This window comes from Rhinopithecus roxellana, chromosome 5 (genome assembly GCF_007565055.1).
Source record: "Rhinopithecus roxellana isolate Shanxi Qingling chromosome 5, ASM756505v1, whole genome shotgun sequence".
Taxonomy (NCBI): Eukaryota; Metazoa; Chordata; class Mammalia; order Primates; family Cercopithecidae; genus Rhinopithecus; species Rhinopithecus roxellana.
Genome location: NC_044553.1, coordinates 74,967,456 through 74,994,009, shown reverse-complemented (window position 1 = coordinate 74,994,009; position 26,554 = coordinate 74,967,456). Strand labels below are relative to the sequence as shown.

The following is a 26,554-nucleotide window of genomic DNA, read 5'->3' as shown; positions in this document are numbered from 1 at the left end:
TTTTTTCTTCCATGGATGCTCTTCTGCTTCTTGGATTTTGTTTCAATGCATGCTAAACTCAACACGACAAACACTATCCATTAAATGGCTCTAGGCTCACTGGCCATGCTGGAGTTAGTATTCATTATTGATGCATAGTGACTTTTTTCAATTCTGAATTTACTTTAGCTATGTTCAATTGTTATCTTCATTTTGTGGTTGGAAAAAATGAAGTCACTACAATTTACTGGTTTTGTGTTGAATTTAATTGAAATACACCAAAATGCCTATGCTTCATCTGAATTTTTTTTTCTTTTTTTTGAGACAGTCTCGCTCTGTCGCCCAGACTGGAGTGCAGTGGCGCGATCTCGGCTCACTGCAAGCTCCGCCTCCCGGGTTCATGCCATTCTCCTGCCTCAGCCTCCCAAGTAGCTGGGACTACAAGCGCTAGCCACCACGCCTGACTAATTTTTTTGTATTTTTAGTAGAAACAGGGTTTCACCGTGTTAGCCAGGATGGTCTCCATCTCCTGACCTCGTGATCCGCCCACCTCAGCCTCCCAAAGTGCTGGGATTACAGGCGTGAGCCACCATGCCTGGCTGAAATTTGGTATTTCAAAAATATAACTTCATATATATTTAAGAGATCACAGAGGCCGGGTGCGGTGGCTCAGGCCTGTAATGTCAGCACTTTGGGAGGCCAAGGCGGGTGGATCACGAGGTCAGGAGTTCAAGATCAGCCTGGCCAATGTGGCGAAACCTTGTCTCTACTAAAAATACAAAAATTAGCCAGGTGTGGTGATGCGTGCCTGTAATCCCAACTACTCCGGAGGCTGAGGCAGAAGAATCGATTGAACCCAGGGGACGGAGGTTGCATTGAGCCGAGATTGTGCCACTGCACTCCAGCCTGGGCGACAGAGCGAGACTCCGTCTCAAAAAAAAAAACTCAACAAAACAAACAAAAAAAACCAGATCACAAAATTAAGGTTTAAATTCTGCCACAATTAAAAAAATTATTAAAATCCTACATTAAGTTCTTAGTGATCATATTATAAAATGTGGTTGAGCAGTCTATTAAGTTCTATGTATTAAGTTGTTTGTTGCTTATTAGATAACCAAATTAATATTAGATCTTTATTTACATTAATAAGACACAGAAAAGAACCCATGCAGTTACTGCACATGTCCAGACACTTTTAACTTTGTAGAGTGTATTTATATCATTTCTTCAAATATCCCATGAAGTTAGCAACATTATCTCTATTTTGTGTAAGAAAAAATAAAAACACATTAAATCAAGTCTAAAACAAAACTTTTCTGACTCTCTAGTTACCATATCTTCAAGCTGTTCACCTTCATATTCCTGTAATACTTTGTATTGCAGCTTTCAACTAACAAAAATAGTAGTCACATGTGGCAGTTTTTTTTTTTTTTAAACAGACATTTTTCATTATTGATTCATCTCTCAGAAAAGCCAGTTCAGGTAGTATGTACAGTTAAACCCCTAGGACTTCTTACTGAATTAGTCTTCAAATTCAACATTTCATCCTTCCCTTGATGGATATAAAAAGACATTAATGCATTTTTAAAATTTAAAAATTGTTTAAAGCAGACAACATATATCTGAGTATATGAATATTTTGTCTCTGCTTACAATTAGAAATACCATAAACATCTACAAACCTATTTGATATCAAATAAACAAAGTAGAACCTAGCCAAGCAAACATCCGATGATTTGAAATTCCTCATCCATACTTATGCTGTAAGTCTGGCTGCTCCGAGTGGCATGAATGCTGCTCTAATCTGCTCCAACATCTAAACATGACATTCTAACAACTGATCTGAAAAACTATCTTTAGTGGTTGATTCTGTCTGCTTATTCCTTCCTCTACAACCTAGAGAATATGTTCTATTGTTCATAATACTCCTTCCTCAAAGATGTGTAATTTGTAATAATTTAAAATATAAATGTAGACAGATTTGCCTGACAATCTGGCACATGTTCTAAATGGCACTTTGAATTTCATGACAGCCTTAGTCAAGTCATTTTCCAGAGAGTTATCTTTAATGTCTATGCTAAATAAATAACATTTACACACAGGACAAAATCATCATAGGTTTTTATCCAAGTAAAAAAGGTTAAAGAGGTGCATCTACTATTTCAAATTCCAAAATCAAGCATCTGCATATAAGAAATCATCTTGATTAATTTTTTTCAAGATTATCCCTCTTTAAATAATTGCCAAATCTATATTGGACAAAACAGATACAAATGTATTTGTGCAAATTGTCTTTAAAATCGTAGTATGGCTTAAAAGTTATCAATTATTTCCGCATCATAATATATGAACATACTTTAGTCATTACTCCATCTCAGCCATTTGTTCTTTGTTCAAGTGAACACATGGTACACCTAACAGGCAACATAAATGAAATTACTCTGCCCCAAACAAAAATAGAATATTAGGATGCTATTGAAGGACATTAATTTCTAGGAATTTTGGCAAGGACAATCAACATTAATATAATTCCAGACATAAGATTTGCAGGGTTTATCTCTACCCTTTACATGCTAGAAATTTATTTTAGAAACCTTATCTGACTTGAGGAAATAGACACAACTTGCTCCATTCTTCCTATCATACAAAAATATCATGTAATTTTCAAAAATTAACTTCTTATAAATCCAGTCAACAATTTCTTTAGAAAGGTAAAGTCTAACCTCTGCTTTAAGAGATCACAATAAAATTAAAGTTTAAAAATTGGCATCATTACGAAAAACAAAGAATTTGTACAAATAAAAATCCAAGTTGCTTGTACAGTGAAATAAAAACGTTTCAGAGCAAATCTCTTGCTTAATAATCGTCCTGAGCTACAAACTAACACGTAGATTATCCTGCAAGTCATACCATCAACTGCTCACTTTACTTACATTAATGACAAGCATAACATTTACCAATTACAAGTCTACAGGTTTACTTGTTGGTAGTAATTGAGTTTTTCCGATAGGATGTTTTGGAGAACCTTTGTACCAGGCCCTTTCTCTTTCTGATGGTCTCCTAAGGACCCTGTTATGTATCCCAGAAGAAATGCCTATATTGTTATTTACAACCGGTTTTAATATATCATGATTAGTCAGATCATCCAAGGGAAGCTTAACTTGGCCATCAGATAACATCTTCTGTTTACAAACTGTAGTAGACCCAAGAGAAGCATTCACTGAATCTGGGTGCTTCTTCATCTTTAAGAAAGATTTCGAAGGTAACTCCATGCTTGACTTTGAAATTGCATCAATATTTGACTCTTCACATGACATGGACTTCCGTTCTTTAGGACCTGATTCGATACATGAAACAGAGGAATCGTTTGATGTACTTTCCATACAAGAGGAAAGAGCACCATCACAGCTCACTGATTTGACCAGAGGAGAAGCTGTATCACCAAGACTCGCCAACTTATGCCCTATAGGCTGTCTGCTATACTCCAACAAAGAATTAATTCTTCTGACAGACTGACGAACAGGAGTACGCTGAAACTTAAGAGGTGACTTGACTTTTGTTCTATTTGGTTCATTTAAAGAAAGCTTGTTAAACCACTGTATGTGATCTGAAACCTTTCTATGTTCTGTCATTTGTAAACTTTCATAAACTATTTTCTCACATGTTTCCAATGACTGCTGTTTAGCAATTCTCATAGGCCTAGGTTTTGACAAGTTTGTTATAACACATGTACTCTGCTGTGAGAAAGAGGATCTAGTCTTGTCCTTGCTATGTGCTGAACACTTTGGTAAGTTACCTTCAATCATATTCTCATTCTCCTTTAATTTAGTATTCAGTTTATCCTTTGGGGACTGCTGTTTCTTTATTTGTTCATCACTGGGGAATTCTTCCTTGCTTAAATAATCTTTTGGCATATTTGAATGAATGTCTTTTTCATGTTCCATCTTCATCTGAGTTGAATAACATTTTATAGTTGCTTCTCTATCAAATGTTTGAGTTTTAAGGGGTGAAAAGTCCCTCTCTGAAAAACATTTTTCACCTTTACCAGTGTGGTGTTCATATTTCTCCTTTGATTCTACTACAGTCAAATCATTAGTTTCAAATAGATTTTCCTCTGGGCTATCTTCTAAATAAGATGGTTCAGTTAATTTTACTTTCCCCACATTAGGTACTGATGACTGCCTGTGATTCATCAATGCATGAAGATTACTTCCAGATTCAGAAAATGCTTTCTGAACTTTCACCAAAGTCTCTTTGGTCACATTATTTTCATCCCCACTAAGAGGGCTACTTGTTATGTTGCTATTATGCTTACTGTTTAAATTGGAAGGGATGAGTTCACATGAAGTAGCAGGTGACTTTTCAACCATAACATCAGGCTCCAAAGAGTTTTCTACCTCAAGATTTTCCACCATTGAAGAAGCTTCATTTGTATCTACTTCTTGAAAACTTGAATTATTAGGTCCTGTCCAAGACATCCGGTAATTTGTTCCAACTAGTCGCTCTGGAGTTAGTAAGTTTTCCTCAGACTTACTGATCTTTTGTGAACCTAAAATAAAGCAGTTCAGTGCTTAATCCTTTGTATTTAACCTTGTTTTGAAATAATATCCAAGCATATGGCAAATAAGTCACTAAGCATTTAATTCTAATAAAGTATTTGTGTTATAAGAAATAATTTTTAACATAAGAATGTCAAACATTTTCATATTTACATGTATAAGCATTTCCCAATTGTTGATATAAAAATACATTGCCAATTCTAATATTTTCACTATTCAAACATGAACTTCTAATCTCTAGAACAGTAAATTAATTAATATATTTTATCATTAAAAAAGCAACTAAAGCAGGATTTTTAGGTAAAACTCTTAACAGTAGTATGTAAATGTACCTTTCTTTGGTAACTTTTCATCAACATCTGGGCTAAAAAGCAAACCCGTTTTTACAGATTCAATTCGATTTTTTAAACTTTGTTGATTTGCAAGTCGCTGACCAACACTTTCATATCTACTGACACCAGAACATCCATTCTGTACGGAAAAAAAAAAGTTTTAGTTAAGAAATAAGCCTAGTTAACTGAAAATATAAAGACAGAATAATTTTTTTGTAGTTATCAAAATCTTTAGCTGATTTAAAAAGGGACATATAATTGAGAAACAATTCTTAACAATGACAAATATTCTTGCCTGCTAATGAAAACTGTGATCATTTGATTTTGCTATTAGTTGGTATTTTATGATCTACTTTTAAAACAGTTTGACATATTAATTAAAATAATTTTTGTGTGTGTTCTGACTCTGTGCTAGGGCCTGTTCACAAATAGTTGGGGCAGTGGAGTACCTAGACCAAAATCTTATCCTTATGTAATTTACACTCTATTTAGATGGGGAAATTTAGACTTAAATAAGATAAACAGTAAATTATATTGCATAAATAAAATACACAAGGTGAAAAGTGCTATGGAGAAAAGTAAAACAGGGTAAAAAGGATATGGAGTGTTGAAGAATGGAGGTTTAGTTTAAAATAGGGTGACGAGAAGATGATTTGGGAGTAAAACAAAACAAAGGCGAGAGCCACGAAGATTTCAGGGGGAAGAACATTACAGTAAGAGCAGAATGCCAGTGCAGTCTCTGAGACTGGAGCAGAGTGAGCAAGGGGGACTGGAGAAGAGCTCAGAAATGCAGCCTTAGAACAGATCACGTGAGGCATTGCAGGTCAACGTGAGAACTGTGGCTTTTATTCAGAGTGAAATGAGGAATCACTGGAGAGTTCTGAGCAGAGACTACATAACCTAACAGATTTTAAAAGAGCAATTTCAGAACTGCAGCAAAGGTAGGAGAAGGTAGAACTATTAATAGGAATTTACTAGAGTAATCCAGCAGAAAGATGACAGAACTTAGAGAAAGTGGGAAAAGTAGTAATAGTGAGAACTGGTCAGTTTGGACATAAGCTAAAAGCAGAAGTTAGACAATATTCTCTAATGGTTTAGACATGGTGTGTTGGAGAAAGTGAGGAAATCAAGGATGTGACCATGGTTTTTGGCTTAAGTGACTGGAAGAATCATTTGCCATAACTGAGATAGGGAAAACCACAGGTAAAAGTGTTGTTTGGTGCAGGGGATAGCAGCAGCAAAGAAATGCACCTGCTTTGGGACAGGTTACATTTGAAATGCCTATTGGATTAGATATCCAAGTAGGAGAGTCAAAAAAGCAGATGTTAAGAAACAGTCAAGTCGTTCAGAAGAGCATTTGGGATTAGAGAACATAAACTTGGAAGTTTTAAGTAAATACAAGTTGGGCATTCCAAATCTGAAAAGCCAAAATTCTGGATGCTCCAAAATCCAAAGCTTTTAAGCATTTGACATGATGCTCAAAGAAAATGCTCACTGGAGCATTACAGATTTTCAGATTAGGGATGTTGAACTGACAAAAATAATGTAAATATTCCGTAATTCACCCCAAAAATGGGGAATCTGAAATACCTCTGGTCTCAAGCTACTCAACCTGTATGTAATGTTTAAAACTGATGATCGCCTTGAGTGAGTGGAGAGAAAAAAGAGAAGTCCAAGGACTAAGCTTTGGGTATTCCAATGCAAGGAAATCTGATATCAACTCAAGTATATGAGTTTTGTATAAAAAGAACAGAATGTGACAGTCACTGGAGGGAAGGCAGGGTTATGAGTGTTTTTTAGTATCAAGTTTATAGCATTATGCTAATATAAAGATTAATAAAATGGTAAGAAACTTACTACATCTCTGCCATTCTTCCCTAGATTGAATTTCAAACGAAGAGATCTTCGAACCTTTTCTTTATGGTTGAGTTTAGGAGAAAAGCAGCCTGCTTTTCCTGATTCTACTCTAGAAGTGGAATTAAAAATGTCAGTTTATAGTATAAACACCAGAGAAATACCTGAAATATAAAATTTGAAATAAAGTCCACAGCAAATCATACTGATAATAATTGGGTGGGTTAATAATTCTTTAAAAACAGTTCAACTTTAAGATACCATATATGAACACATTGTATTTGCATATAAAAATGATCTGTTAATCTTAAAAGTTATGTAATCAGTTATAAATCAGAATTGTTAGAATAGGCTAGCTTTTTAACCTAACAGGAATTTTTTTGTTTGTTTTTTTTGAGACAGGGTCTGACTCTGTGGCCCAGGCTGGAGTATAATGGCATAATCACAGCTCACGGTAGCCTTGACATCCCTGGACTCAGATGATCCTCTCACCTCAGCCTCCCAGGTAGCCGGGACTACAGGTGTGTGGCACCATGCCTGGCTACTTTTTGTACTTTTTATAGAGATGAGGTTTTGCCACATTGCCCAGGTTGGTCTTGAACTCCTGAGCTCCAGTGCTCCACCCACCTCGGCCTCCCAAAGTGCTAGGATTACAGGCATAAGCCACCGTGCCCAGCCTCTAACAGGAAATTTTAAACTTATACCATCGACATAAAATAGGATTTTAAGCAAGCACAGTGGACTCAAATTAGTAATTTTTCTCTGGTGGGTATTGAAAAGGCAATTGATCAATAAGACCATAAAGCCAGAAGGGATTTTTTAAAATTATGACTCAAATATGATGCTTGACAGAAAGATAAAACATTTTATTAACTATGTGTATACCAAATATTTATCTGATGAAAACAAAATGTCCTGGATAAAGTACCTGCAAACTTTTTTGCCTGCAATTCTTTTACTTCGCCTTGGCGCACTTGCAGTGATCAAATAGTTTCCACCACTGGGCACAGGCGAGAGTGAGCTCTGAGATGATCCTTCTGAGTTTGTACCGATGTGAACTACGAAAATAACCACATGTAATATACCACGCATACCTATTTTCCTTTTAAAGTATAAAATAGTAATAGCTACAATTAGATTCAAAGCTTTAATTTCTATACCAAGCAACAACTGAAATCACTTAATTTCTGGTTAGAAACTTCAAGTGTCAAATAACCCAACTCAGCTAAGAAAAAGCATTCATTTCTTACTTTTGACTTGCCAATTAAAGGTCAGATTAAGCATTACTTTTATATTAGAGCTTTTCTTTAAACTCTTTTAATAATACAAGGCAGGGATAGGCACCATTGCAGACTGGAAAAAAACAAGATTTGGAGACAGGCTTGAGTTTGCTCCATCACTTACTAAATGGCTTTAGGCTCTGAAAATGGACTTCTATGATGAATATTACTGTTATCTATATAAAATATTTAGTAAGTATCCAGTACATAATACTAATTTATGGTATTATAAAAAATAAGCTATTGGCAAACAAGTTGGAATCAGAATATTTGAGATACACCTGCTGGCCAACTGCTACCCACCTGACTCCAGAATGTAATTTGTGCAATATTTTTGGCAAGTAAACAAAAACTAATTATTCTATAACATGCCTAATCACTTGGCTGCTGCTATGTTCCATTCAAATAATTACTGGTACAACAGAAGCTCGATTTAATTATTTAACACCATTTATATTATGAAATCAACTGCAGTAAACAATTATGAAAGAAGTAAAATAGTTATGAACAAAGGCTCCATATACACTTGACTTATGTTTGAATCATACCCAGGACACATTCAACAAACATGAACCCTCTCAATTCATCTGAGTTATTAATAAAGAATTCACAAAGTTTCCCAAACAGAGACATTCACATTTTTTCAATTATGAAAACAGAAAAAATACGACCATCATAGTAACTTTTGGGTACATTTAGCGAAAGAAAATTTTGGAAGCCAATATTATACATCTAAAGTGACATAAGTAGCTTTATTCTAGGGCTGCAGTCTAGTCACTTTAAAAATGTGTCCAGCCAGGCACAGTGGCTCACTGCTGTAATCCCAGTATTTTGGGAGGCTGAGGTGGGCGGATTGCTTGAGGCCAGGAGTTCAAACTAGCCTGGCCAGCATGGTGAAATCCCGTCTCTACTAAAAATACAAAAATTAGCTGGGCATGATGGTGCATGCCTGTAATCCCAACTACTCGGGAAGCTGAGGCACAAGAATTGCTTGAATGTGGGAGGTGGACGTTGTAGTGAGCTAAGATCATGCCACTGTACTCCAGTCTGGGAGACAGAGCGAGACCCCGTCTCAAAAAATAAAAATAAAAAATGTGTCAATGGTCACAGAAGGCACAGTCAGAATATATGGAACAATGCAAATTTATCACATATATAAGAAAATTATGGCCAGGCGTGGTGGATCACACCTGTAATCCCAGCACTTTGGAAGACCAAGGCAGGTGGATCAGCTGATGTCAGGAGTTCAAGACCAGCCTGGCCTTATGTGGTAGAAACCCGTCTCTACTAAAAATACAAAAGAAAAGCAGCCAGGTGTGGTGGCGGGCACCTATAATCCCAGCTACTTGGGAGGCTGAGGCTGGAGAATTGCTTGCACCTGGGAAGTGGTGGCTGCAATGAGCTGAGATCGTGCCATTGCACTTTAGCCTGGGCAACAAGAGCAAAACTCTGTCTAAAAAAAAAAAAAAAAGAAAATTATGAATAGATACTCTATGGACTACAGACTAATGTTGCCTTTATATATTTTAAAAAGCATCATATTTGTTACAATCTAAACATAGAAATCAATCTATTTTCAATTTTGCATATGGAATTTGTTGAATTGTGGCTGAGAAAGTAGGGTCAAAGAAAAATGGTGTAAAAATAATAGAATTACTGTTGTTGAATTTTTTTATTTTTTTATAAAGAAAATTCACTGATTAGGCAAGCTAAAACTAAAAATAGCACAGACTGTTTAACCTCTGTTTTCGGAGCTTGGAGGAGGAGAAGGAATCAATATGTTCATCTTGGGGAAGATGTAATGCTAATAAGCAAAGGCAGGTAGAACTACAATTCCCATTTGCCACTTGGAAAAAGTCCTCCAAACTGCAAAGCCTCTTAAATATTCAAAAACAAAAAAATTGAACTATGTGACTTAAAAAAGTTTAAGTCTCCAACCTGTGAACACTGCAAAAGCTATAGACATAAGCTTCAGAGTTACTATCATCACATTTCAATGAGTCCTAGAGAACCTGTGAAGAAGTGGTTTCTTCTGGAAAATCTCAAGTTGCTATTCTGTTCAACTTCTCAATAAAACAAATAAGAACCCTTTTGGACAACAGAAAAAAAAAAGGCTTTGGGGAAGAACTCATATAACTCAGATAATGAATTAAAAATGAAACTTAACATTGTCTGAAACCAACAAAATAAAAATCTAAAATAATGAGAGATCACTCACATTTTGACTAAATGTAAAATAAATGAGATGGAGGACCCTGGGTTTAGAGTTTCATTTCATTTTTGGTTGATCATAAGGTTAATATAAGCCAACTTGAATTCTGTATATGCTAAAAGAGCCAATTCAATCTAAGACCCAGACTAATCTTCGGATTAGCGTGATCATACTCTATTATTCTCTGAAGGCTCTGGTTGGCCACATTAGAACTTGTTGTTAATTTGGAAGAAAATGGCTGGGCTGGTAAGGGATCTGGAAGCCATGGCACAAGGAACAGCGTCAACAAAGTTCTAAAGCTTTTACAAAAGGTACTTGAGTCTAAAACTTTAAAAATACCCTCATTTTCAAACCATAACCTGCAATTGTAACACTCCCACTTGGGAATCAGAGATGATCAAACATCTGGCAACCTCAATTCAACAAATGACAGCAATAAAGCCACAGCTATAGACCCAGAAGTACCTGTAGCAGGATTCAGGATGTCTAATCACATAAAACCTAAGCATCAATGCTATCACTACTACTACTCTGGGTTATCATAACTTTCAATAGATGTGGTCATAACACACACAGATATACACACACACTATATTGAAACAGTGTCTATTTTAAAGGCAGGGGGTTTTATAAAAATTCATAAATTTGATAAAACACAGAAAAAAGTTGTAGTTCCTTAGGGTGGTATTATTCGTATGAAATTGCACTGTGCCTGGAATAGGCACCCATTTTAATGTTTACAATTCATTTATATACATTCTATTTGCTACCTGATACTGGTGTAGAACTGCTATTGAAGAGATTACGTGGCAACAGCTCAAAGTTAAAATTATGCTTGATGGACTTCCTTTTCTTACTTGAGAAACCATGAGAAGAATCTACTGGCAATTTACGTTTAGCATTTGGTGTAAGAATCACTGGTGATACGGACAGCTGGGCTGAAAAAATATCAAAACAAAACCAACTTGTTTCTACTGCAGAGTTGACAACATATAAAAGCTTTACGTTAATTTCTTCTTATAAAAATATTACTTAAAGCTAAACAAAAAATGAGGATATATTTACATTATCAGTTAAACAGATGTTGTTTAACTAAAACACTCTGCAATTCCTTAAATGAAAATAAGGAAGTCGCAGAGGCAGGACTCTTAAGAGACAGCAGTTACTTAAATCTAACAGACTAAAAGATGCATATGATATATATTAAAAAATATTACTTTAAGGAAGACATTACAATCAAGGAGTTGAAACAAAAACTAATCTAAATATTATTTTTGCTTTTCATCATAGTTGAGTATTAACCAGTTCATTTCTTCATTCTAGAAAACAAAAGATCATGTTGCCTCTTACTGGCTGAATAATTGCAGCCACAAGCAAATTAGGATAAAAAGTTGAAATACACAATAATGAACTTCTAGTCCTAAGACAAAAATGAGGTTGAACTATTTTCACATGCTCAATAGCATCTAAATTACAAACAGAAAAGCATGATTAAGAAGATTAAAGACATAACAGACTAAAAAAATTTTTGCCTACAATTCTGGGTTCATTATAGCCTATGTAATTAGCAATGTCACAACATAGTATATATAGTACAGTATGTCTATTAAAAATATTTGATTTGATTAAATTTGATTAACTAATATAAGTTAGATAATTATTATTGTAATTATAGTTTATAGAATATTATAAAAGTTTTAATTAAAATAAATGCATATAATAAATACCTACCAATTCTTTCTTGTTGAGGTGTAATAGAAGGTGTTCTGTTAGATTTAAATTTATTTAGTGCTCCACTAACAAAATCTGAAATGCAAGGCATAAGCAATTACAACTTAACATTTACTTGTCTTTCACCAATAATTCATATTAATATTTGCGGTTTTCATTCAACATGTAACTTTATATCGGCTTATAAATTTTAAGTTATTTAAGAGGAATTATTTCAAAATAGGAAAAACACTAAAGGATATATTTTTATTCATTCCCCACTTATACTCCCATATCCCTAAAAAAAGAAAAAAAAAAAAAAAGACATGATACAGAAAGAAATGTAATACAAATACACATAATGTACAGTAAGGGTAGGGAAGAAGAAATCATTACATGTTAAGGCAAAAGATGAAGGTCTGAACTGAGGCAAGAACCATGGAAATGGAGGCACGAATAAAGATATTTAAAAGATCAGTAGAGATGGAAGTAAAAATATTGTATCAATAAATAATGTAAGCAAATGAATAAAAGTGTCTGGAAAACAATAAATAATGTAGTTTGACTAAAGTTGCTCAAAGACAGGAAACAGTAGGTATGCTACAGCAATCCTACAAAAGACCTTGAATGCCAAGCTATAAATATCACTATTATCAATTAAAATTCCTGAAGGGTATGTATGTGAGATACTTGAGTAGAGTTATACATTTAAAATGTAAGCCTTGGCCAGGTGCAGTGGCTCACACCTGTAATCCGAGCATTTTGGGAGGCCGAGGCAAGCAGATTACTTGATGTCAGGAGTTAGAGACCAGCCTGGCCAACATGGTGAAACCTTGTTACTACTACATGTACAAAACTTAGCCAGGTGTGGTAGTGTGCACTTGTAATCCCAGCTACTTCGGAGACCGAGGCAAGAGAATCACTTGAACCCAGGAGGTGGAGGCTGCAGTGAACCAAGATAGCATCACTGCACTCCAGCCTGGGTGACAAAGAGAGACTCAGTCAAAAAAAAAAAAAAAAAAAAAAGTGAGCCTTAATAGCAATACATAGGGAAGATTCAAGGAGGAAGCATAAAGACCAAGATTCTTTTTTTTATTTTTATTTTTAATTAATTTATTTTTTTGAGATGGAGTCTCGCTTTGCCACCCAGGCTAGAGTGCAGTGGCACGATCTCAGCTCACTGCAACCTCCGCCTCCCAGGTTCATACCATTCTCCTACCTGAGCCTTCCAAGTAGCTGGGACCACAGGCGCCCGCCACCACACCCGGCTAATTTTTTTATATTCTTAGTAGAGACAGGGTATCACCGTGTTAGCCAGGATGGTTTCCATCTCCTGACCTCGTGATCTGCCCACCTTGGCCTCCCAAAGTGCTGGGATTACAGGTGTGAGCCCCCGCACCCGGCCAGGAAGATTCTTACAGTAACGATGCAATAAACACTACAAAGATAGAATCTTATATGACATGAAAACTGTCTGATTATAGATGGTAGAGGACGAGGTGGAACCCATGGTTAAAGCCTGAGTATCTAGGGAATAGTGGTGCTGTTAGAAGAAAATGGAATTCACACAGAACCGGGTTAAAGAGGATGAAGATGGTCATTTCAAAATGTTAAGCTTAAAACACCAATGAAAAGCAGATGTGATGAGGTCTGCCTAGCAGGCCGTTAGTAAAGCAGAACTGACATTTTCAAGATAACGGTGGTACAGATGTGATGGTTATCTATTTAGACGTGATAACTGCACCTACAGGACTGGGGAAGAGGGCGATAAAGACGATCTGCATCTGGGAAATATGTCCATTTGGGATAGGAAGTTTTATGGGTTGCAATGTGTTCTCCAAAAAACCTATGTTTAAGTCCTAACCCCCAGTACCTATGAAGGTGACCATACTTGGAATTACTATCTTTACAGATGTACTCGAGTTAAAATGAGGTCATTCAGGTGCGCCCTAATCCAATGTGTCCTATAAGAGGGAAGTTCTGATACAGAGCAACACCACGGGACGACATAGGCAGGGACTGGAGTGACACAGCTGCAAGCCAAGGAATGCTAAGGACTGACAGCCACTACCAGGAGCCAGAAAGAGGCAAGAAAGGATTCTCCCCTGCAGGTTTCAGGCATTCTGCCAACACCTTGATTTCAGACTTCTAGCCTCTAGAACAGTGAGACAAATTCCTGTTGCTTTAAGCCACCTAGTTTTTAGTACTTTGCTACAGTAGCCCTAGGAAAATGATACATAAGTCATCAATATTATCCTATCTACAAAGGAGGTAAAGAAGAAACACAAGCATGCGATAACAAATAAGCCAAAAGATGAGAAAGGGAATGGGACAGTTAGTAACATCTGGTTCTGATATTCAAAAGATAAATTTCCTAAAGTAATTGGAAGAAGAATGGCCTCTGATTTCTTGATCAAGGAGATTGCAAGTTTTATCACCAACTCCACCATCATAAAACTTTTGGTCTTTCTGATTCTTCCTTGATAATAGTTGCTTCATTATTTAGTTTGTACTCCTAACTAATCCATGTCACTAACAAGTTCAAACAATAATCTCATGCCTGGATTACTGACACACATTGCTGACCATTCTCCCTACTTCCAAGTCTCAATTCTTCAAATCAGGTAATTTTCTAAAATTTTTTAATCATATCATACCTCACATCATAAATCTTCAATGATTCACCAACACCCAGGTTAATATTCTAATTCTTTTTTTTTTTTTTTTTGAGACGGAGTCTCGCTCTGTCACCCAGGCTGGAGTGCAGTGGTGCGATCTCGACTCACTGCAAGCTCCACCTCCTGGGTTCACGCCATTCTCCTGCCTCAGCCTCCGAGTAGCTGGGACTACAGGCACCCACCACCTCGCCCGGCTAGTTTTTTGTATTTTTTAGTAGAGACAGGGTTTCATCGCATTAGCCAGGATGGTCTCGAGCTCCCGACCTCATGATCCGCCCGCCTCGGCCTCCCAAAGTGCTGGGATTACAGGCTTGAGCCACCGCGCCCGGCCAATATTCTAATTCTTTAGCCTGGCATTAAGTTTACCATAATACCATCCTTCATCCTTATGCTGAACACTTCACTCAAGTCATACTGCTCTATTTACATTACACATAGGTTACTTCTTCCCTACACAAACCTTTCTTCATAGCATCCTTCTCATCTAGAATAGGATACAAGTATTCTAATCCTCCACCCAATCCCACTAAATTCTACCCATTATTCAAGAAGGTTCAGTTTGACTCCTCTTTGACAAGTTCCTGATTGTTACAACCCAGGGAACTTTCTCCTTTTAATACATCTTATGTTTATGCTAAAGATTTAGCACTTAACATTAGATTGTACTATCGCTGTAACTTTTTACATCCACACGTCCTATCTTTCCAGCTGTGCTATAAGCCTCAAAAAGGCACATACCACAATTCATGCTTCTTTATGTGAAATGTACTTTCAATTAAAGCACATCACTGCACCTCCATAAAATGGGACTGCCATTTACCTCCTACACTTTGTCTTCTCTTTCTCTTATATTCACCAGGAGTTTCATATTCACCTTCTTCAAAGCCTTCCAGTGATGGAGTAGCACAGAGACCATCAATACCCAACATAGCTGGTATCTTTTCCAGGATAAAATCTGGTACACGCCCTAAATGAAAATGTTCACAAATAAGACAATTACTCTTCTTCCTCCACTCTTCCCCAAAAATGTTGTGACAGTAATATACCCATTTCTTTTCTTTTTGTCTTTGCAGGAGGGGCCGCTACTGTGGGGTGGGGGTGAAATCAGTAATACACCAACTTTCTAACAGTTGCCTTCATAGTTCCTTTGGAAGAAACAGAGATTTTCCTCATTTAAACAAATCCTGTTAATAATGCAACTACATCTTACCAATATCTGACGCATAATCGATAAGAGTCTGTACTACTGCAGCCTGTAATCGTAGCTTTTTTTCTGTGTTAGAAGACATCTTTTCATGTCCTTCATTTGTCTGAAGAAGATTTGGTGCAAATATTACTGCAAGATTGCTGCTATCCATCTTATTCTCACTGGACCTTAAGTGAATAAAGGCTTTATTAGATGGAGTCCAAAGTAAAAATATACAACAGTTAAAATAACGTAGGTAGTACATTTTGAAGACCTCTTACTATCAGTCATACACAAGGCAAAATAGTTACCCTTCATGTACATGATTGGCTTGAACACAAAAAAGAACCAGAAATATATAGCCTCTCTATATTTAAATATGTATTATAAAAACCATGCTAATCTTAGACTTCATACTTTGCTTTACCACACAAATTGAACATCTTTATCTGATTTTCAAACCTACACATAAAAAGTTGGAAGTATCAGAAGGCAGCAAGCATGTCTAGAATAAGTAGGCTCACTGAGAGCAGGGAGAGGAAAATTTTGAAAAGCAAAACAGAAATATTTAAACAAAACCTTTCAGTGGACAATGAATCTTATAAACAGCAATGAACCATTAAGGCATTCATGATGATGACTTTAAGATAAGGATATATTAAATCATTTGGTATGCTGTTTCTTAAATTACAGAGTATACTCCTCATAGTAAAGAAATATATAATTTTTAAAGAAAAATTTCCATTCCAAGTGAAATGGAACATATCTACAAGCATTAAACATTAGTTAGTTGAAAAATTCAACTATTACTTGCCAAGAGTTTTAATTACCACTTACCTAAGAGAAACATTCCTGAGGAAGTTAAAGAAGTATCTTAATACATGAACTGTGTGGTCAGCCAGAAGACAGGAGAGCAACAGTGTAGCTTTATTCTTTTCCTCTGTGCCTAACTGTTGAGCTTTCAAAAGTGCTTCATGCAAATTAGCTGGGAGAATGGGCTCTGGCAATTCCCTAAAAAACTGCTTAAGAAGTCCGGCAACATCACAAGGAGGTGCAGAAGATAGACAGCCTTCACCATGATCCAGTTTATTCTGAAATAAATATAATAATCTAGTATTTTGGCAACTTAAGAGTTTATTGCAAATAAAGTATCTTTTGTTATACTCTAATAAGAGAGTTTTATTTAATAAATTTCTCCTAACTCTTATTTTAAAATATGTCACTACTTTATTTTTAACGATTTTTAAATTTATTTTTATTTTTATAGAAATGTGGTGCAGATTTTGTGGCTTGGGTTGGCTTCAAATTCCCAGGCTCAAGCAATCTTCCTGCCTCAGCCTCCCAAGTAGCTGGGACTACAAGCATGTGCCACCACACTCAGCTATATCACTCCTTCTAGAAGGCTAACAACAATACAGTTTAACAAATTTTTTCATTTTACATAATAGTTGATAGAAATAAGGACCATGAATTTAAAAGTTATTAAATTTTTAAAGCACGATAGAAATAATACACCATTTCTTTTGGGAAAAAAATTCTTCTGCCATGAAAAAAATGCAAATTCAATTTCTGTCAACTATTCATATTAATAGTTCTAAATATTTGTTTTAAAAACCAAATCAGAAAATGGTTCAAATGAAAAATTATAGTTCAACAATATGCTTACCTTTAGCGCTTTTAGGCGAATAACAGATCCTGATTTCCGAAAAAGCCCTTCAGTATGAATATGTTCTTCTAAAGATGTGCAAGCATCGACAAGAAAGCTGAAAGAGACGTTTCTTCAGTTGGCTAGATATACATCTTATCAAATCCTATTCCTCTGCTAACACACATGAGCAGGCCAAGTACTACATACCTTTCAGAAGCTCTAAAGTCACAAATGTCTGTAGTCTTTGAGATAAAATGTTACTTTTAGTTGTCTACGTGCTTCCTAAATTCTTTTCCAAGGCCCATCTTTTCACTCATAACAACTCCAATGTGCACACTAAATTTTATCTTTCTCAGTCCTACTTCATTTCTGTTTCCCTTCAGGACACGAGACTTGTCTTTTTTTACTGCCTCTACTTCTTCATATCTCAGTCTCCACTCACCCCTCTCCAATCATTCTCATACCTCATAACTCCAAAGAAATAGCTGTCTTCAAGCTCACTAACAGCCTCTGCCTTGCCAAATCCATGGTCAGTATGTTGTCCTCATATTGCTTGATGTATCACCATCTGACACACCTGACCCCTTCCCTGTTCATCTCAAAAATACTTTTTCACTACTCTGTTACTTTTCCTGCTGTCTCCCTGACTGCTCCTTCTCAAACTCCTTTTCTCATTCCTCTCATGCCAGACCTCTACATGCTGGAACAACCCAGGGCTCTGTCCAACACCTTCTTCTTTTGTCTACTATCTCTCCATGGGTGATCTTCTCATCTCCCACGTTACCCAAAAATAGGGCAATGTGTTTTTTTTCCCTCATACCAATATCATCCCTCAGAGAAGTAGGACCTATCCCAGTCCTTACAAGCCTTTTCATATTAAGGGGAATGTGCTCAATTTCTTTATTTTGAACAATAATCTCAATCAATGTTGGCTTTAGATACCTAGATACTGAACAGCTGGCACCCACAAATTAGAATGAATATCAGCTACAAGCAACTGAGACAGCTGTACTGGTGTAGTGGCTGAATGTCAGCCTTATTTATAGATGGTAACTGACAAAACAGTCTTTTAATTAAATAAAAAGTAGGTAATGAAATTACAATGAAGATTTAGTCATTATTCCTGGGAATATGACTTTGCAATTCCAGATGCTGAAAATCTGGGGTTTTTTAAAAATTTTTTTTCTTTCAGTTTTTATTTTGAGACAGGGTCTTGCTCTGTCACCCAGGCTGGAGTGGTGCTATCACTGCTCACTGCAACCTTTGCCTCCTGGGCACAAGTGATCCTCCCACCTCAGCCTCCCGACTAGCTGGGACTACAGGCACACATCACTACGCCCAGCTAATTTTTCTATTTTTTGTAGAGACAAGGTTTCACCATGTCGCCCAGGCTGGTCTTGAACTCCTGGGCTCAAGCAATCCACCACCTGGGCCTCCCTAAGTGCTGGGATAACAGGCATGAGCTCCTGTGCCCAGCCTGTTGAAAATCATTATAGGTGTTTATTATAAGAAAATCAAGCCTTTCATAGGTCATTTAAAGAGCATAATGGTTAAGCGGTTACCTAAGAAGACTGTGAATCTACACCTATAGGATGAATGGGGGGAAACTCTCCTAAGGCAACAAGGTGTTCAATAATTGCTTTGGGATGACATGTCAATTAAAACCTAGATTATTGGTCTATAGTAGCCAAAAGGAACCCTACTTTAGATGGAGGGGAAATGAATTAAGGGATAAGTTTCATCATATGCATTTTAAAATTATATTCTTAAAACATAGACTTTCCTAGTACTTTCTCATGCAGTTAGAATAGGCCAGCACAGTGATGCATGCCTGTAATCCCAGCACTTTGGGAGGCCGAGGCGGGTAGATCACCTGATGTCAGGAGTTTGAGACCAGCCTGGCCAACATGGTAAAACCCCATCTCTACTAAAATACAAAAATTAGCTAAGCGTGGTGGTGGACACCTGTAATCTCAGCTACTCGGGAGGCTGAGGCAGGAGAATCACTTGAACCCGGGTGGTGGAGGTTGCAGTGAGCCGAGATCATGCCATTGCACTCCAGCCTGGGTGACAAGGGTGAAACTGTTTAAAAAAAAAAAAAGGTTATTTATAAATAGTAAGTGGCATAGAAAAGCTAAGTGATACATAATACATTTTCACAAATACTCTAATATCTTAGCTTAAATATTCTTTTATCCAATATTTCTTTGCAAGAGCCAGGGTCTCACTCTGTTGCCAACGCTGGAGTGCAGTGGCAATGGTCATAGCTCACTGCAGCCTCAAACTCCTAGGGTCAAACAATCCTCTGCCTCAGCTTCAGGAGTAGCTGGGACTACAGGTGCACACCACCTTGCCCAGCTGATTTTTCTTTAAAATTTTTTTATAGATGGAATCTTGCTTTGTTGCCCAGACTGGTCTCAAAAACCTGGGCTCAAGCGATCCACCTGCCTCGGCCCTCAAAGTGCTGGGATTATAGGCATGAGCTACTATGCGTGGCCAATATTTTTTAAACAAACAAGAAGTCAAAATTATTACTGAATTGGTAATTCGGTATATTACTTAATCTGAGTTGTGGCAAAAGAATTCATATAGAACTGAAAAGTGACTTTAACAGACAAATTTTTTTTTTGTGATTTCTAACATTTACTTATTACTGGACTTTAAAATCCAATCCCGGGCCGGGCGCGGTGGCTCAAGCCTGTAATCCCAGCACTTTGGGAGGCCAAGACGGGCGGATCACAAGGTCAGGAGATCAAGACCATCCTGGCTAACCCGGTGAAACCCCGTCTCTACTAAAAAATAAAAAAAACTAGCCAGGTGAGGTGGCGGGCACCTATAGTCCCAGCTACTCGGGAGGCTGAGGCAGGAGAATGGCGTGAACCCAAAAGGCGGAGCTTGCAGTGAGCTGAGATCCCGCCACTGCACTCCAGCTTGGGCGACAGAGCGAGACTCCATCTCAAAAAAAAAAAAAAAAAAAAAAAAAAAAAAAAAAAAATCCAATCCTGGGAAGGGGTACAAATTATAAATTTAAAATATGTAAAAGTTAAAAAAATTTCTTAACATTAGCTAATGAGAGATGAAATCATTTGCTGGTTTGAAACAAGTATGTTTTAATCAACTATTTCTTTTAAACTCTCTAAAACCAGTTTGAAATGTTTACTCTCTTCTTCATTTGCCTGGCTAGAAGGCTCACTGCAGCTTCAACCTCCTGGGCTCAAGCAATCCTCCCAACTCAGTCCCCTGCCTAGCTGGGACTACAATTGTGCTCCGCCCAGCTAATCCTTTAATCTTTTTCAACAAGGTCTCACAATGTTGCCCAGGCTGGTCTTGAGCTCCTGGACTCAAGTGATCCGCCCACCTTGGCCTCTCAAAATGTGGGGGTTACAGGCATGTGCCACTGTGCCCGGCCTTCTTTATTTCAAACTCTGCTTACCTTGGAATGTGTCCATATTCTGGTACAGCAGAATGGGGCAGTGCATTAAAAGGTACTCCAAATATTTTACCCTAAAATGACAAATTCAGTTACTCTAACACAAATATTAGGCATAATATCAGTTTTCTTAAACTTTAGGCAAATTAAAGACCTCAAGAAATTAAAAAGAATCAGAAATAAATGATAAACTGTCAATCAAGAAAAAAACAAATCATTTCAAGTGCATTCGATAACAAATAATTACTATATTAGACAGGATGCTAAGTGCTGGGAGTACAAAGATGGCCAAGATAATGTCATTCCCCTCAAATAATCTAGTAAACTCAAGTTTCCAATCTGATCATAAAAAATAATTGGGTTAGTGCTTAGTAAATTCTTAAAACAGAATTTGGACCAAAACACTAACATTTACCCCAAAAATACTATAGGTTCCTTTAATGACCTTATAAATACTGACTATATACTTTCTTTTGCTCACCTTATAAACACACAAAAGACTAAGTTAACTGAAAAGCAAAACAGTAATTCCTGTCCTTCATTGAGTCTTCCTAAAATTATATCAGAAGAGGTTATTTTTATACCTAAACCATTTTCCACCTTCTATAGAAGACTGCTTTTCAAACCATGCCCTGAGGTAAGCAAGGCAGGGGTGTGCAAATATTTAAGTCAAACTTCATTTAACTAGCTGGAAACCCATGTTTAAAACCTCACATTCAAATTTTAATACATTGAAGATCCCGAGAGTAAAGCTGTGTGTTGGTTAACTTGAATGTTTTTGCATACTGAAGGATAAAGAATCTGCCACTATCTTTGTGCATGCATTCGAACCTCTTAAAAATGTGTTGCTTTCCATAGCACTGAAAGGTAAATTCAAGTCTGTAAATGTCTGGTTATTCAAAATTAAGTGGGTATATAATCTCACATGTTAATTTAGTTTACATGCATCTGCTCTGTGAATGCTGCTAAAGTACTTTTTTTTAGATATCATAAGTTATCAAGCAAGTAGCATTTATGTTTTAAGAGCATTAAATTTAACTTTATATTTACAATAAAAATCACTCAGCATTGTTAATGACACAACACAGTAACAAAATTTTACTAATTCCCTTTCAAGTGCCTGGCTCCAATTAATTTACAAACGTTTTAAGCTGAAAAGACAGTATGGTATAGTGAGTGCTTAAGAGAGTAGGCTCCTAAAGGCAAAAAAGCCAGGTTTTTTTTTTTTTTTTTTGGAGACAAAGTCTTGGTCTGTTGCCCAGGCTGGAGTGCAATCTCAGCTCTCTGCAAGCTCCGCCTCCCGGGTTCACCCATTCTCCTGCCTCAGCCGCCCAAGTAGCTGGGCACTACAGGCGCCCGCCACCATGCCCGGCTAATTTTTTGTATTTTTAGTAAAGACGGGGTTTCACCGTGTTAGCCAGGATGGTCTCGATCTCCTGATCTTGTGATCCACCTGCCTCGGCCTCCCAAAACGCTGGGATTTAAGGTGTGAGCTACTGCGCCCACAAAAATGCCAGGTTTTAAATCTTACTTATCAGCTGAGTGACCTGGATCAAATTAACGTTCTGTTCTTCAGTATCCTCATACAGATCCTAAGTCATAGAGGTGTAGGAAGAATTAAATAAATTAAAACATACAAAACACTTGTATCAGTGTCTGATACAGAATAAGCATTCAAAACGTATTTGTTAATATTATGATCATCATTTTAAGCTGAGCTATTTAAAAAATGTTAGTATGGGCAACCCCTTATTGGGTAAATCAGAATTTTCTTGATACTGTGCAGCCAAACCAAATGTAAAAATAAACCAGATACTTAAGCTGCTAAGTCTACTTCTGTTATATATAACTAGAATTCAGCGTGTTTTCTTCCTTAAGTCTTATTATTTAGAATAACTGGCTTCACAAGTAACCACTATAATTTAATCTCATAAAATGTTTTTAAAACGTTATGTATTAGAATCTCACCTATAGTATCATTTTAAAGAAGATTTATAGTACTTTTCTTTAAAAGCTCAAAAACTACAAATAGCTAACAAACACAGTGGACTACAGAAATTGTTTTCAAACAACCTACCTATCCCATTAGATCTCATAACACAATGATCTATATTGCTTCATTAGAATATTCTTTTAAGTGTTTCTAGCTGAATTTATACGGCATGATTACCAATTAGGAGGCAGACCATTGATATGACAACTATCATTAGATGAAGAAGTGGCATGTGACACGCACTGTGCGAGGCCTACATAAAGAGCTTCACTTTTTAAAAATCCCTAAACAATTCAAGGAGAAATACCACTGTTCCCACTTTATAGATAGAAAACTGAAGCTTAGGGAAATCAAACAAGCAGCCCAAGGTTACAGATGTAGCAGGGGTAGAACAGGATTCAAACTCAGGTCTACCTGACTCTGAAAGCAGGCATCAGTTTTTCTTGTTAAAGAGTGAAAAGGCCGGGCGCGGTGGCTCACGACTGTAATCCCAGCACTTTGGGAGGCCGAGGCGGGGGGATCACGAGGTAAGGAGATCGACACCATCCTGGCTAACACTGTGAAAGCCCGTCTCTACTAAAAATACAAAAAATTAGCCAGGTGTGGTGGCGGGCGCCTGTAGTCCCAGCTACTCGGGAAGCTGAGGCAGGAGAATGGCGTGAACCCGGGAGGCGGAGCTTACAGTGAGCCAAGATCGCGCCACTGCACTCCAGCCTGGGCCACAGAGTGAGACTCCGTCTCAAAAAAAAAAAAAAAAAAGAAAAGAAAAGAAAGAAAGAAAAGGGGTGAAGGGGTGAAAAAAAGTCCATATACAAACTTCCATATACTTACAAAATCAGCTACATTTGAGATCTTGGAAAACCAGTTTTACAATCAGAAATCACTGTAGCTTTTTAAATGTAAGTACATGTATTGCCATTAATTTGCTACCAATAAAAATAACTTCTCCAAAGTTTATCAGCGACTAAGAGGTACACATATTAGTTTTGTTAGTGGTTTTCTTCTCCAAGTACTTTTTTAAAGAAACCATAAACTATTAAGAGCAATGTATATTAATTTTATTAGCTTGTCTCCAAGTAATAGGAAATGCCATATAAATTAGGCACATAAATTTAAAATAAAATGCTTTACATTCAGCTTATTTTTCACAATGGAATTCTTGATGATGCGGCAGAGCTATTAAAACCTCATTCAAAATCCCTTTACCTCAACCACCAAAACATCAACAACTTTTCAATTATTCCACTCTGGCTTCTCAATTTACCCAAATAAAAAAAAAAAATTGCTGTCTCAAAAGTATGACATGGCCAAGCAGCAAACTTATTTCTCAAATTGGTGAATATGCAGTTATCATTTGAAGCCTATTTCTAATGTTCTCTCATACTTCTTCATCTATGAATTCTTCTAGAAAATGCACTGGTTTCCCTTGTCCCTCTACAACCTTACTCTAAAACAAGGGTGGAGGGGTAGAGTTTTTGTCCCTCCCAACGTACTACCTGTTCCAAATACAGTAAGCTGGCAATATCTGGAGACATTTTTAATTGTCACAACCGAGAGATGCTACCAGCATCTAGTGGGTAAAAGACAGACATCCCGCAATTCACAGAACAGCATTTCCTCTTCCCCTAACAAAAATTATCTAATCCAAAATGTCAATAGTGCTGAAGTTGGAAAATCCTGCAACTTTCTCTCAATGATCAAAAATCCTTACGGGAAAAAAAACCACCAAAAACCAACAAGGTCCCTTTTTAAATATCAGCAATCAACCATCTGAACTGAATTACACACCTAACCATTCTTTGTGATACACAGAGTGAACATTTTAGCACGATCTGGTAGTAAGTGATGATAAAGGGTGTGCCCTTTCTTTTAAACCTAAATCCCTTTTCACAGAACTTACCCCTATTTCCGTGGCTGCTGTTTCGTGTCTCCTGCGATCGCACTGCCTACGGACACCCTTCACCTTAATACCATAGAAGGCCCGCAGATGCTGCAACAGGGCCAACCTCACCAGCCTCTGATCCCACATTCCGGACACGTCGATCGCTCTCTGAGGCAGGATGCAGGTCCTGACCCTCGTTCGCCACCAAGTCTTCCAATTTCCAAACGCTCTCAAATCTGAACTCCGCTCGGCTGCCTTCCGGCCCCGTCTGGCACTCCTGCGGCCCCGAACCCCGGCCACTTCCACTGCTTTTCCTTGATCCTCACTCACATCCACTTACACAGACCCTCTTCTCTTAGCCCTTTGATCCAGCCACACCTCACTCTTCCTTCACTTACACCGACCTTCTTTCTGGTCACCCAATCCTTTCAGATACTCACATAGACTTCGCTTCTTTTTGACTCTTCCCGTTTCTCGCCTATTGCCAGATTCTCACCACTTCCGGCTGCTTCCAACGATCCCCCCCTTCCTCCAAACCTTACTGTTCCCGTCTGGTTCGCTCTGAAATATGAAGAGGACCCTTCTCGCTCCTCCAGCCCCAGCAGGCTCAACTGGGCGCTCGCCCCCGCCCCAGTCTGGCCGCCGGACCAGCCGGCTGCTCAGGCAACTCTTCCAGTCCCGGTGCCCGCCCGGGCTGGTCGCCGCAGTCACCCCGTCTCACAGGCTGCTCGTTCCCTCCCCCATCAGCCTGCCTCTAGCTCCCGGCCTGCACATCCCGGTGGGATCACTGAAGCCAAGTCGTTAGCCTCATGCTTCCGCCCCCACCGCCTCCGCAGACACCCCGAGCCACCGCGGCAGTCACACCCGCAGTTTCAGCCCAGGCTCAAACTGCAGCGCCAAACAGCGCTCCACATCTGATTGGTCCACTCCTCTTTTCAAAATCAGGGCCCCGGAGGGTGGCCAAGAACTGCCTGTCTTGGTAGGTGCGGGGGGAAGGGGTGTAACGGGCAAACCCAGCAAACATGAAAAGCAGGATGAGTTTCACTTGTTCCTTCAAGGCCAGTTTTTGGGGCGGGGGAGTACTGTTTAAAGGATATTTAAATACACCTGACCTGCGCCTCAGACCATACACGGTATTTGAGGAAATGTAAAAGACACCTTGTTCCCGTTTTTTCCCGGAGCTCGGCTGTCGCTGAAGGACCTCTTACGAAGAAACCGTTCTACGGAACCCCAGGTGAGACAACTTGAGACAGGATTCATAAACGCTGATTTCAGTAACCCTTACCCACAGCCCTTGGTGGGAACTTCGGCTCTGTGAGAACTGGTCTTTGGGGGACTGATGGTGATGCTGAAATCTTATTGCATAGGAAATTAAGTACAACAAAGAAGACCCGTCGTGAGAGGAGAGTGCGGAAGAAATGAGAAGTCTATGGGAGGTGGCAGCTGCAGAAGCTTGGAGTTGGATTTGGAGTTAGGAGACCCGGAGGAGCCCAGCTTTCGGTTCAGACGGTTATCTTGTTGACTTGCACGACTGCAAACTTTTGCATTCTGAAACATCAGCGATCCCGTCAAAATACTCTGTTTCTTGAGATGTAAGAAACATCCCAAGGCGAGATTTAGAGCGGGAGATTTGGACTCGATTTAAATACAGACAATATAGTATGCATTTACTAACACCACATCTCACCCCCACTAAACTCGGTAAGGGCAGCAACAGAACTTTATCTGCCATATGCACTCCTGTATTCCCATTACCAAATAGTGCCAGGGACTAAATGAATAGTTGCCCAATGAATGAGTTTTAAGGAGGA

General features: G+C 38.0%; 1 protein-coding gene across 3 annotated transcripts; it reads right to left on the bottom strand.

Moving 5' to 3' along the window:
* Positions 1-1,098: 1,098 nt before the first annotated feature.
* Positions 1,099-26,554, bottom strand: LOC104666514 (rho GTPase-activating protein 11B). Of its 3 annotated transcripts, none has more exons than XM_030930140.1 (12): positions 24,762-26,554; positions 20,872-20,942; positions 17,457-17,553; positions 16,628-16,881; positions 15,815-15,978; positions 15,479-15,571; positions 11,948-12,022; positions 10,987-11,154; positions 7,653-7,782; positions 6,728-6,836; positions 4,871-5,009; positions 1,099-4,528 (listed from the first exon to the last, which is right to left on the bottom strand). In XM_030930140.1, exons 1-12 carry the CDS (start codon positions 24,888-24,890, stop codon positions 2,940-2,942), a joined length of 3,018 nt encoding a protein of 1,005 aa, XP_030786000.1. In that variant the 5' UTR covers positions 24,891-26,554; the 3' UTR covers positions 1,099-2,939. The 3 variants fall into 3 exon arrangements, with proteins under 3 accessions (XP_030786000.1, XP_010366890.2, XP_030786001.1); XM_010368588.2 differs by having other exon boundaries at positions 1,413-4,528; positions 15,425-15,571; XM_030930141.1 differs by lacking the exons at positions 1,099-4,528; positions 4,871-5,009; positions 6,728-6,836; ... (1 more) ...; positions 10,987-11,154; positions 11,948-12,022 and having other exon boundaries at positions 15,428-15,571; positions 15,852-15,978.

What these genes read in the sequence shown, in the direction of transcription:
- LOC104666514 (XM_010368588.2), bottom strand. Translation starts at nt 24,890, where the DNA reads ATGTGGGATCAGAGGCTGGTGAGGTTGGCCCTGTTGCAGCATCTGCGG. An exon ending in ACCTCAACAAGAAAGAATTG is followed by an intron (nt 11,155 to 11,947) that starts GTAGGTATTTAT and finishes ATATTTTTTCAG; the next exon opens with CCCAGCTGTCCGTATCACCA. An exon ending in TGAAAAGTTACCAAAGAAAG is followed by an intron (nt 4,529 to 4,870) that starts GTACATTTACAT and finishes GCTTTATTTTAG; the next exon opens with GTTCACAAAAGATCAGTAAG.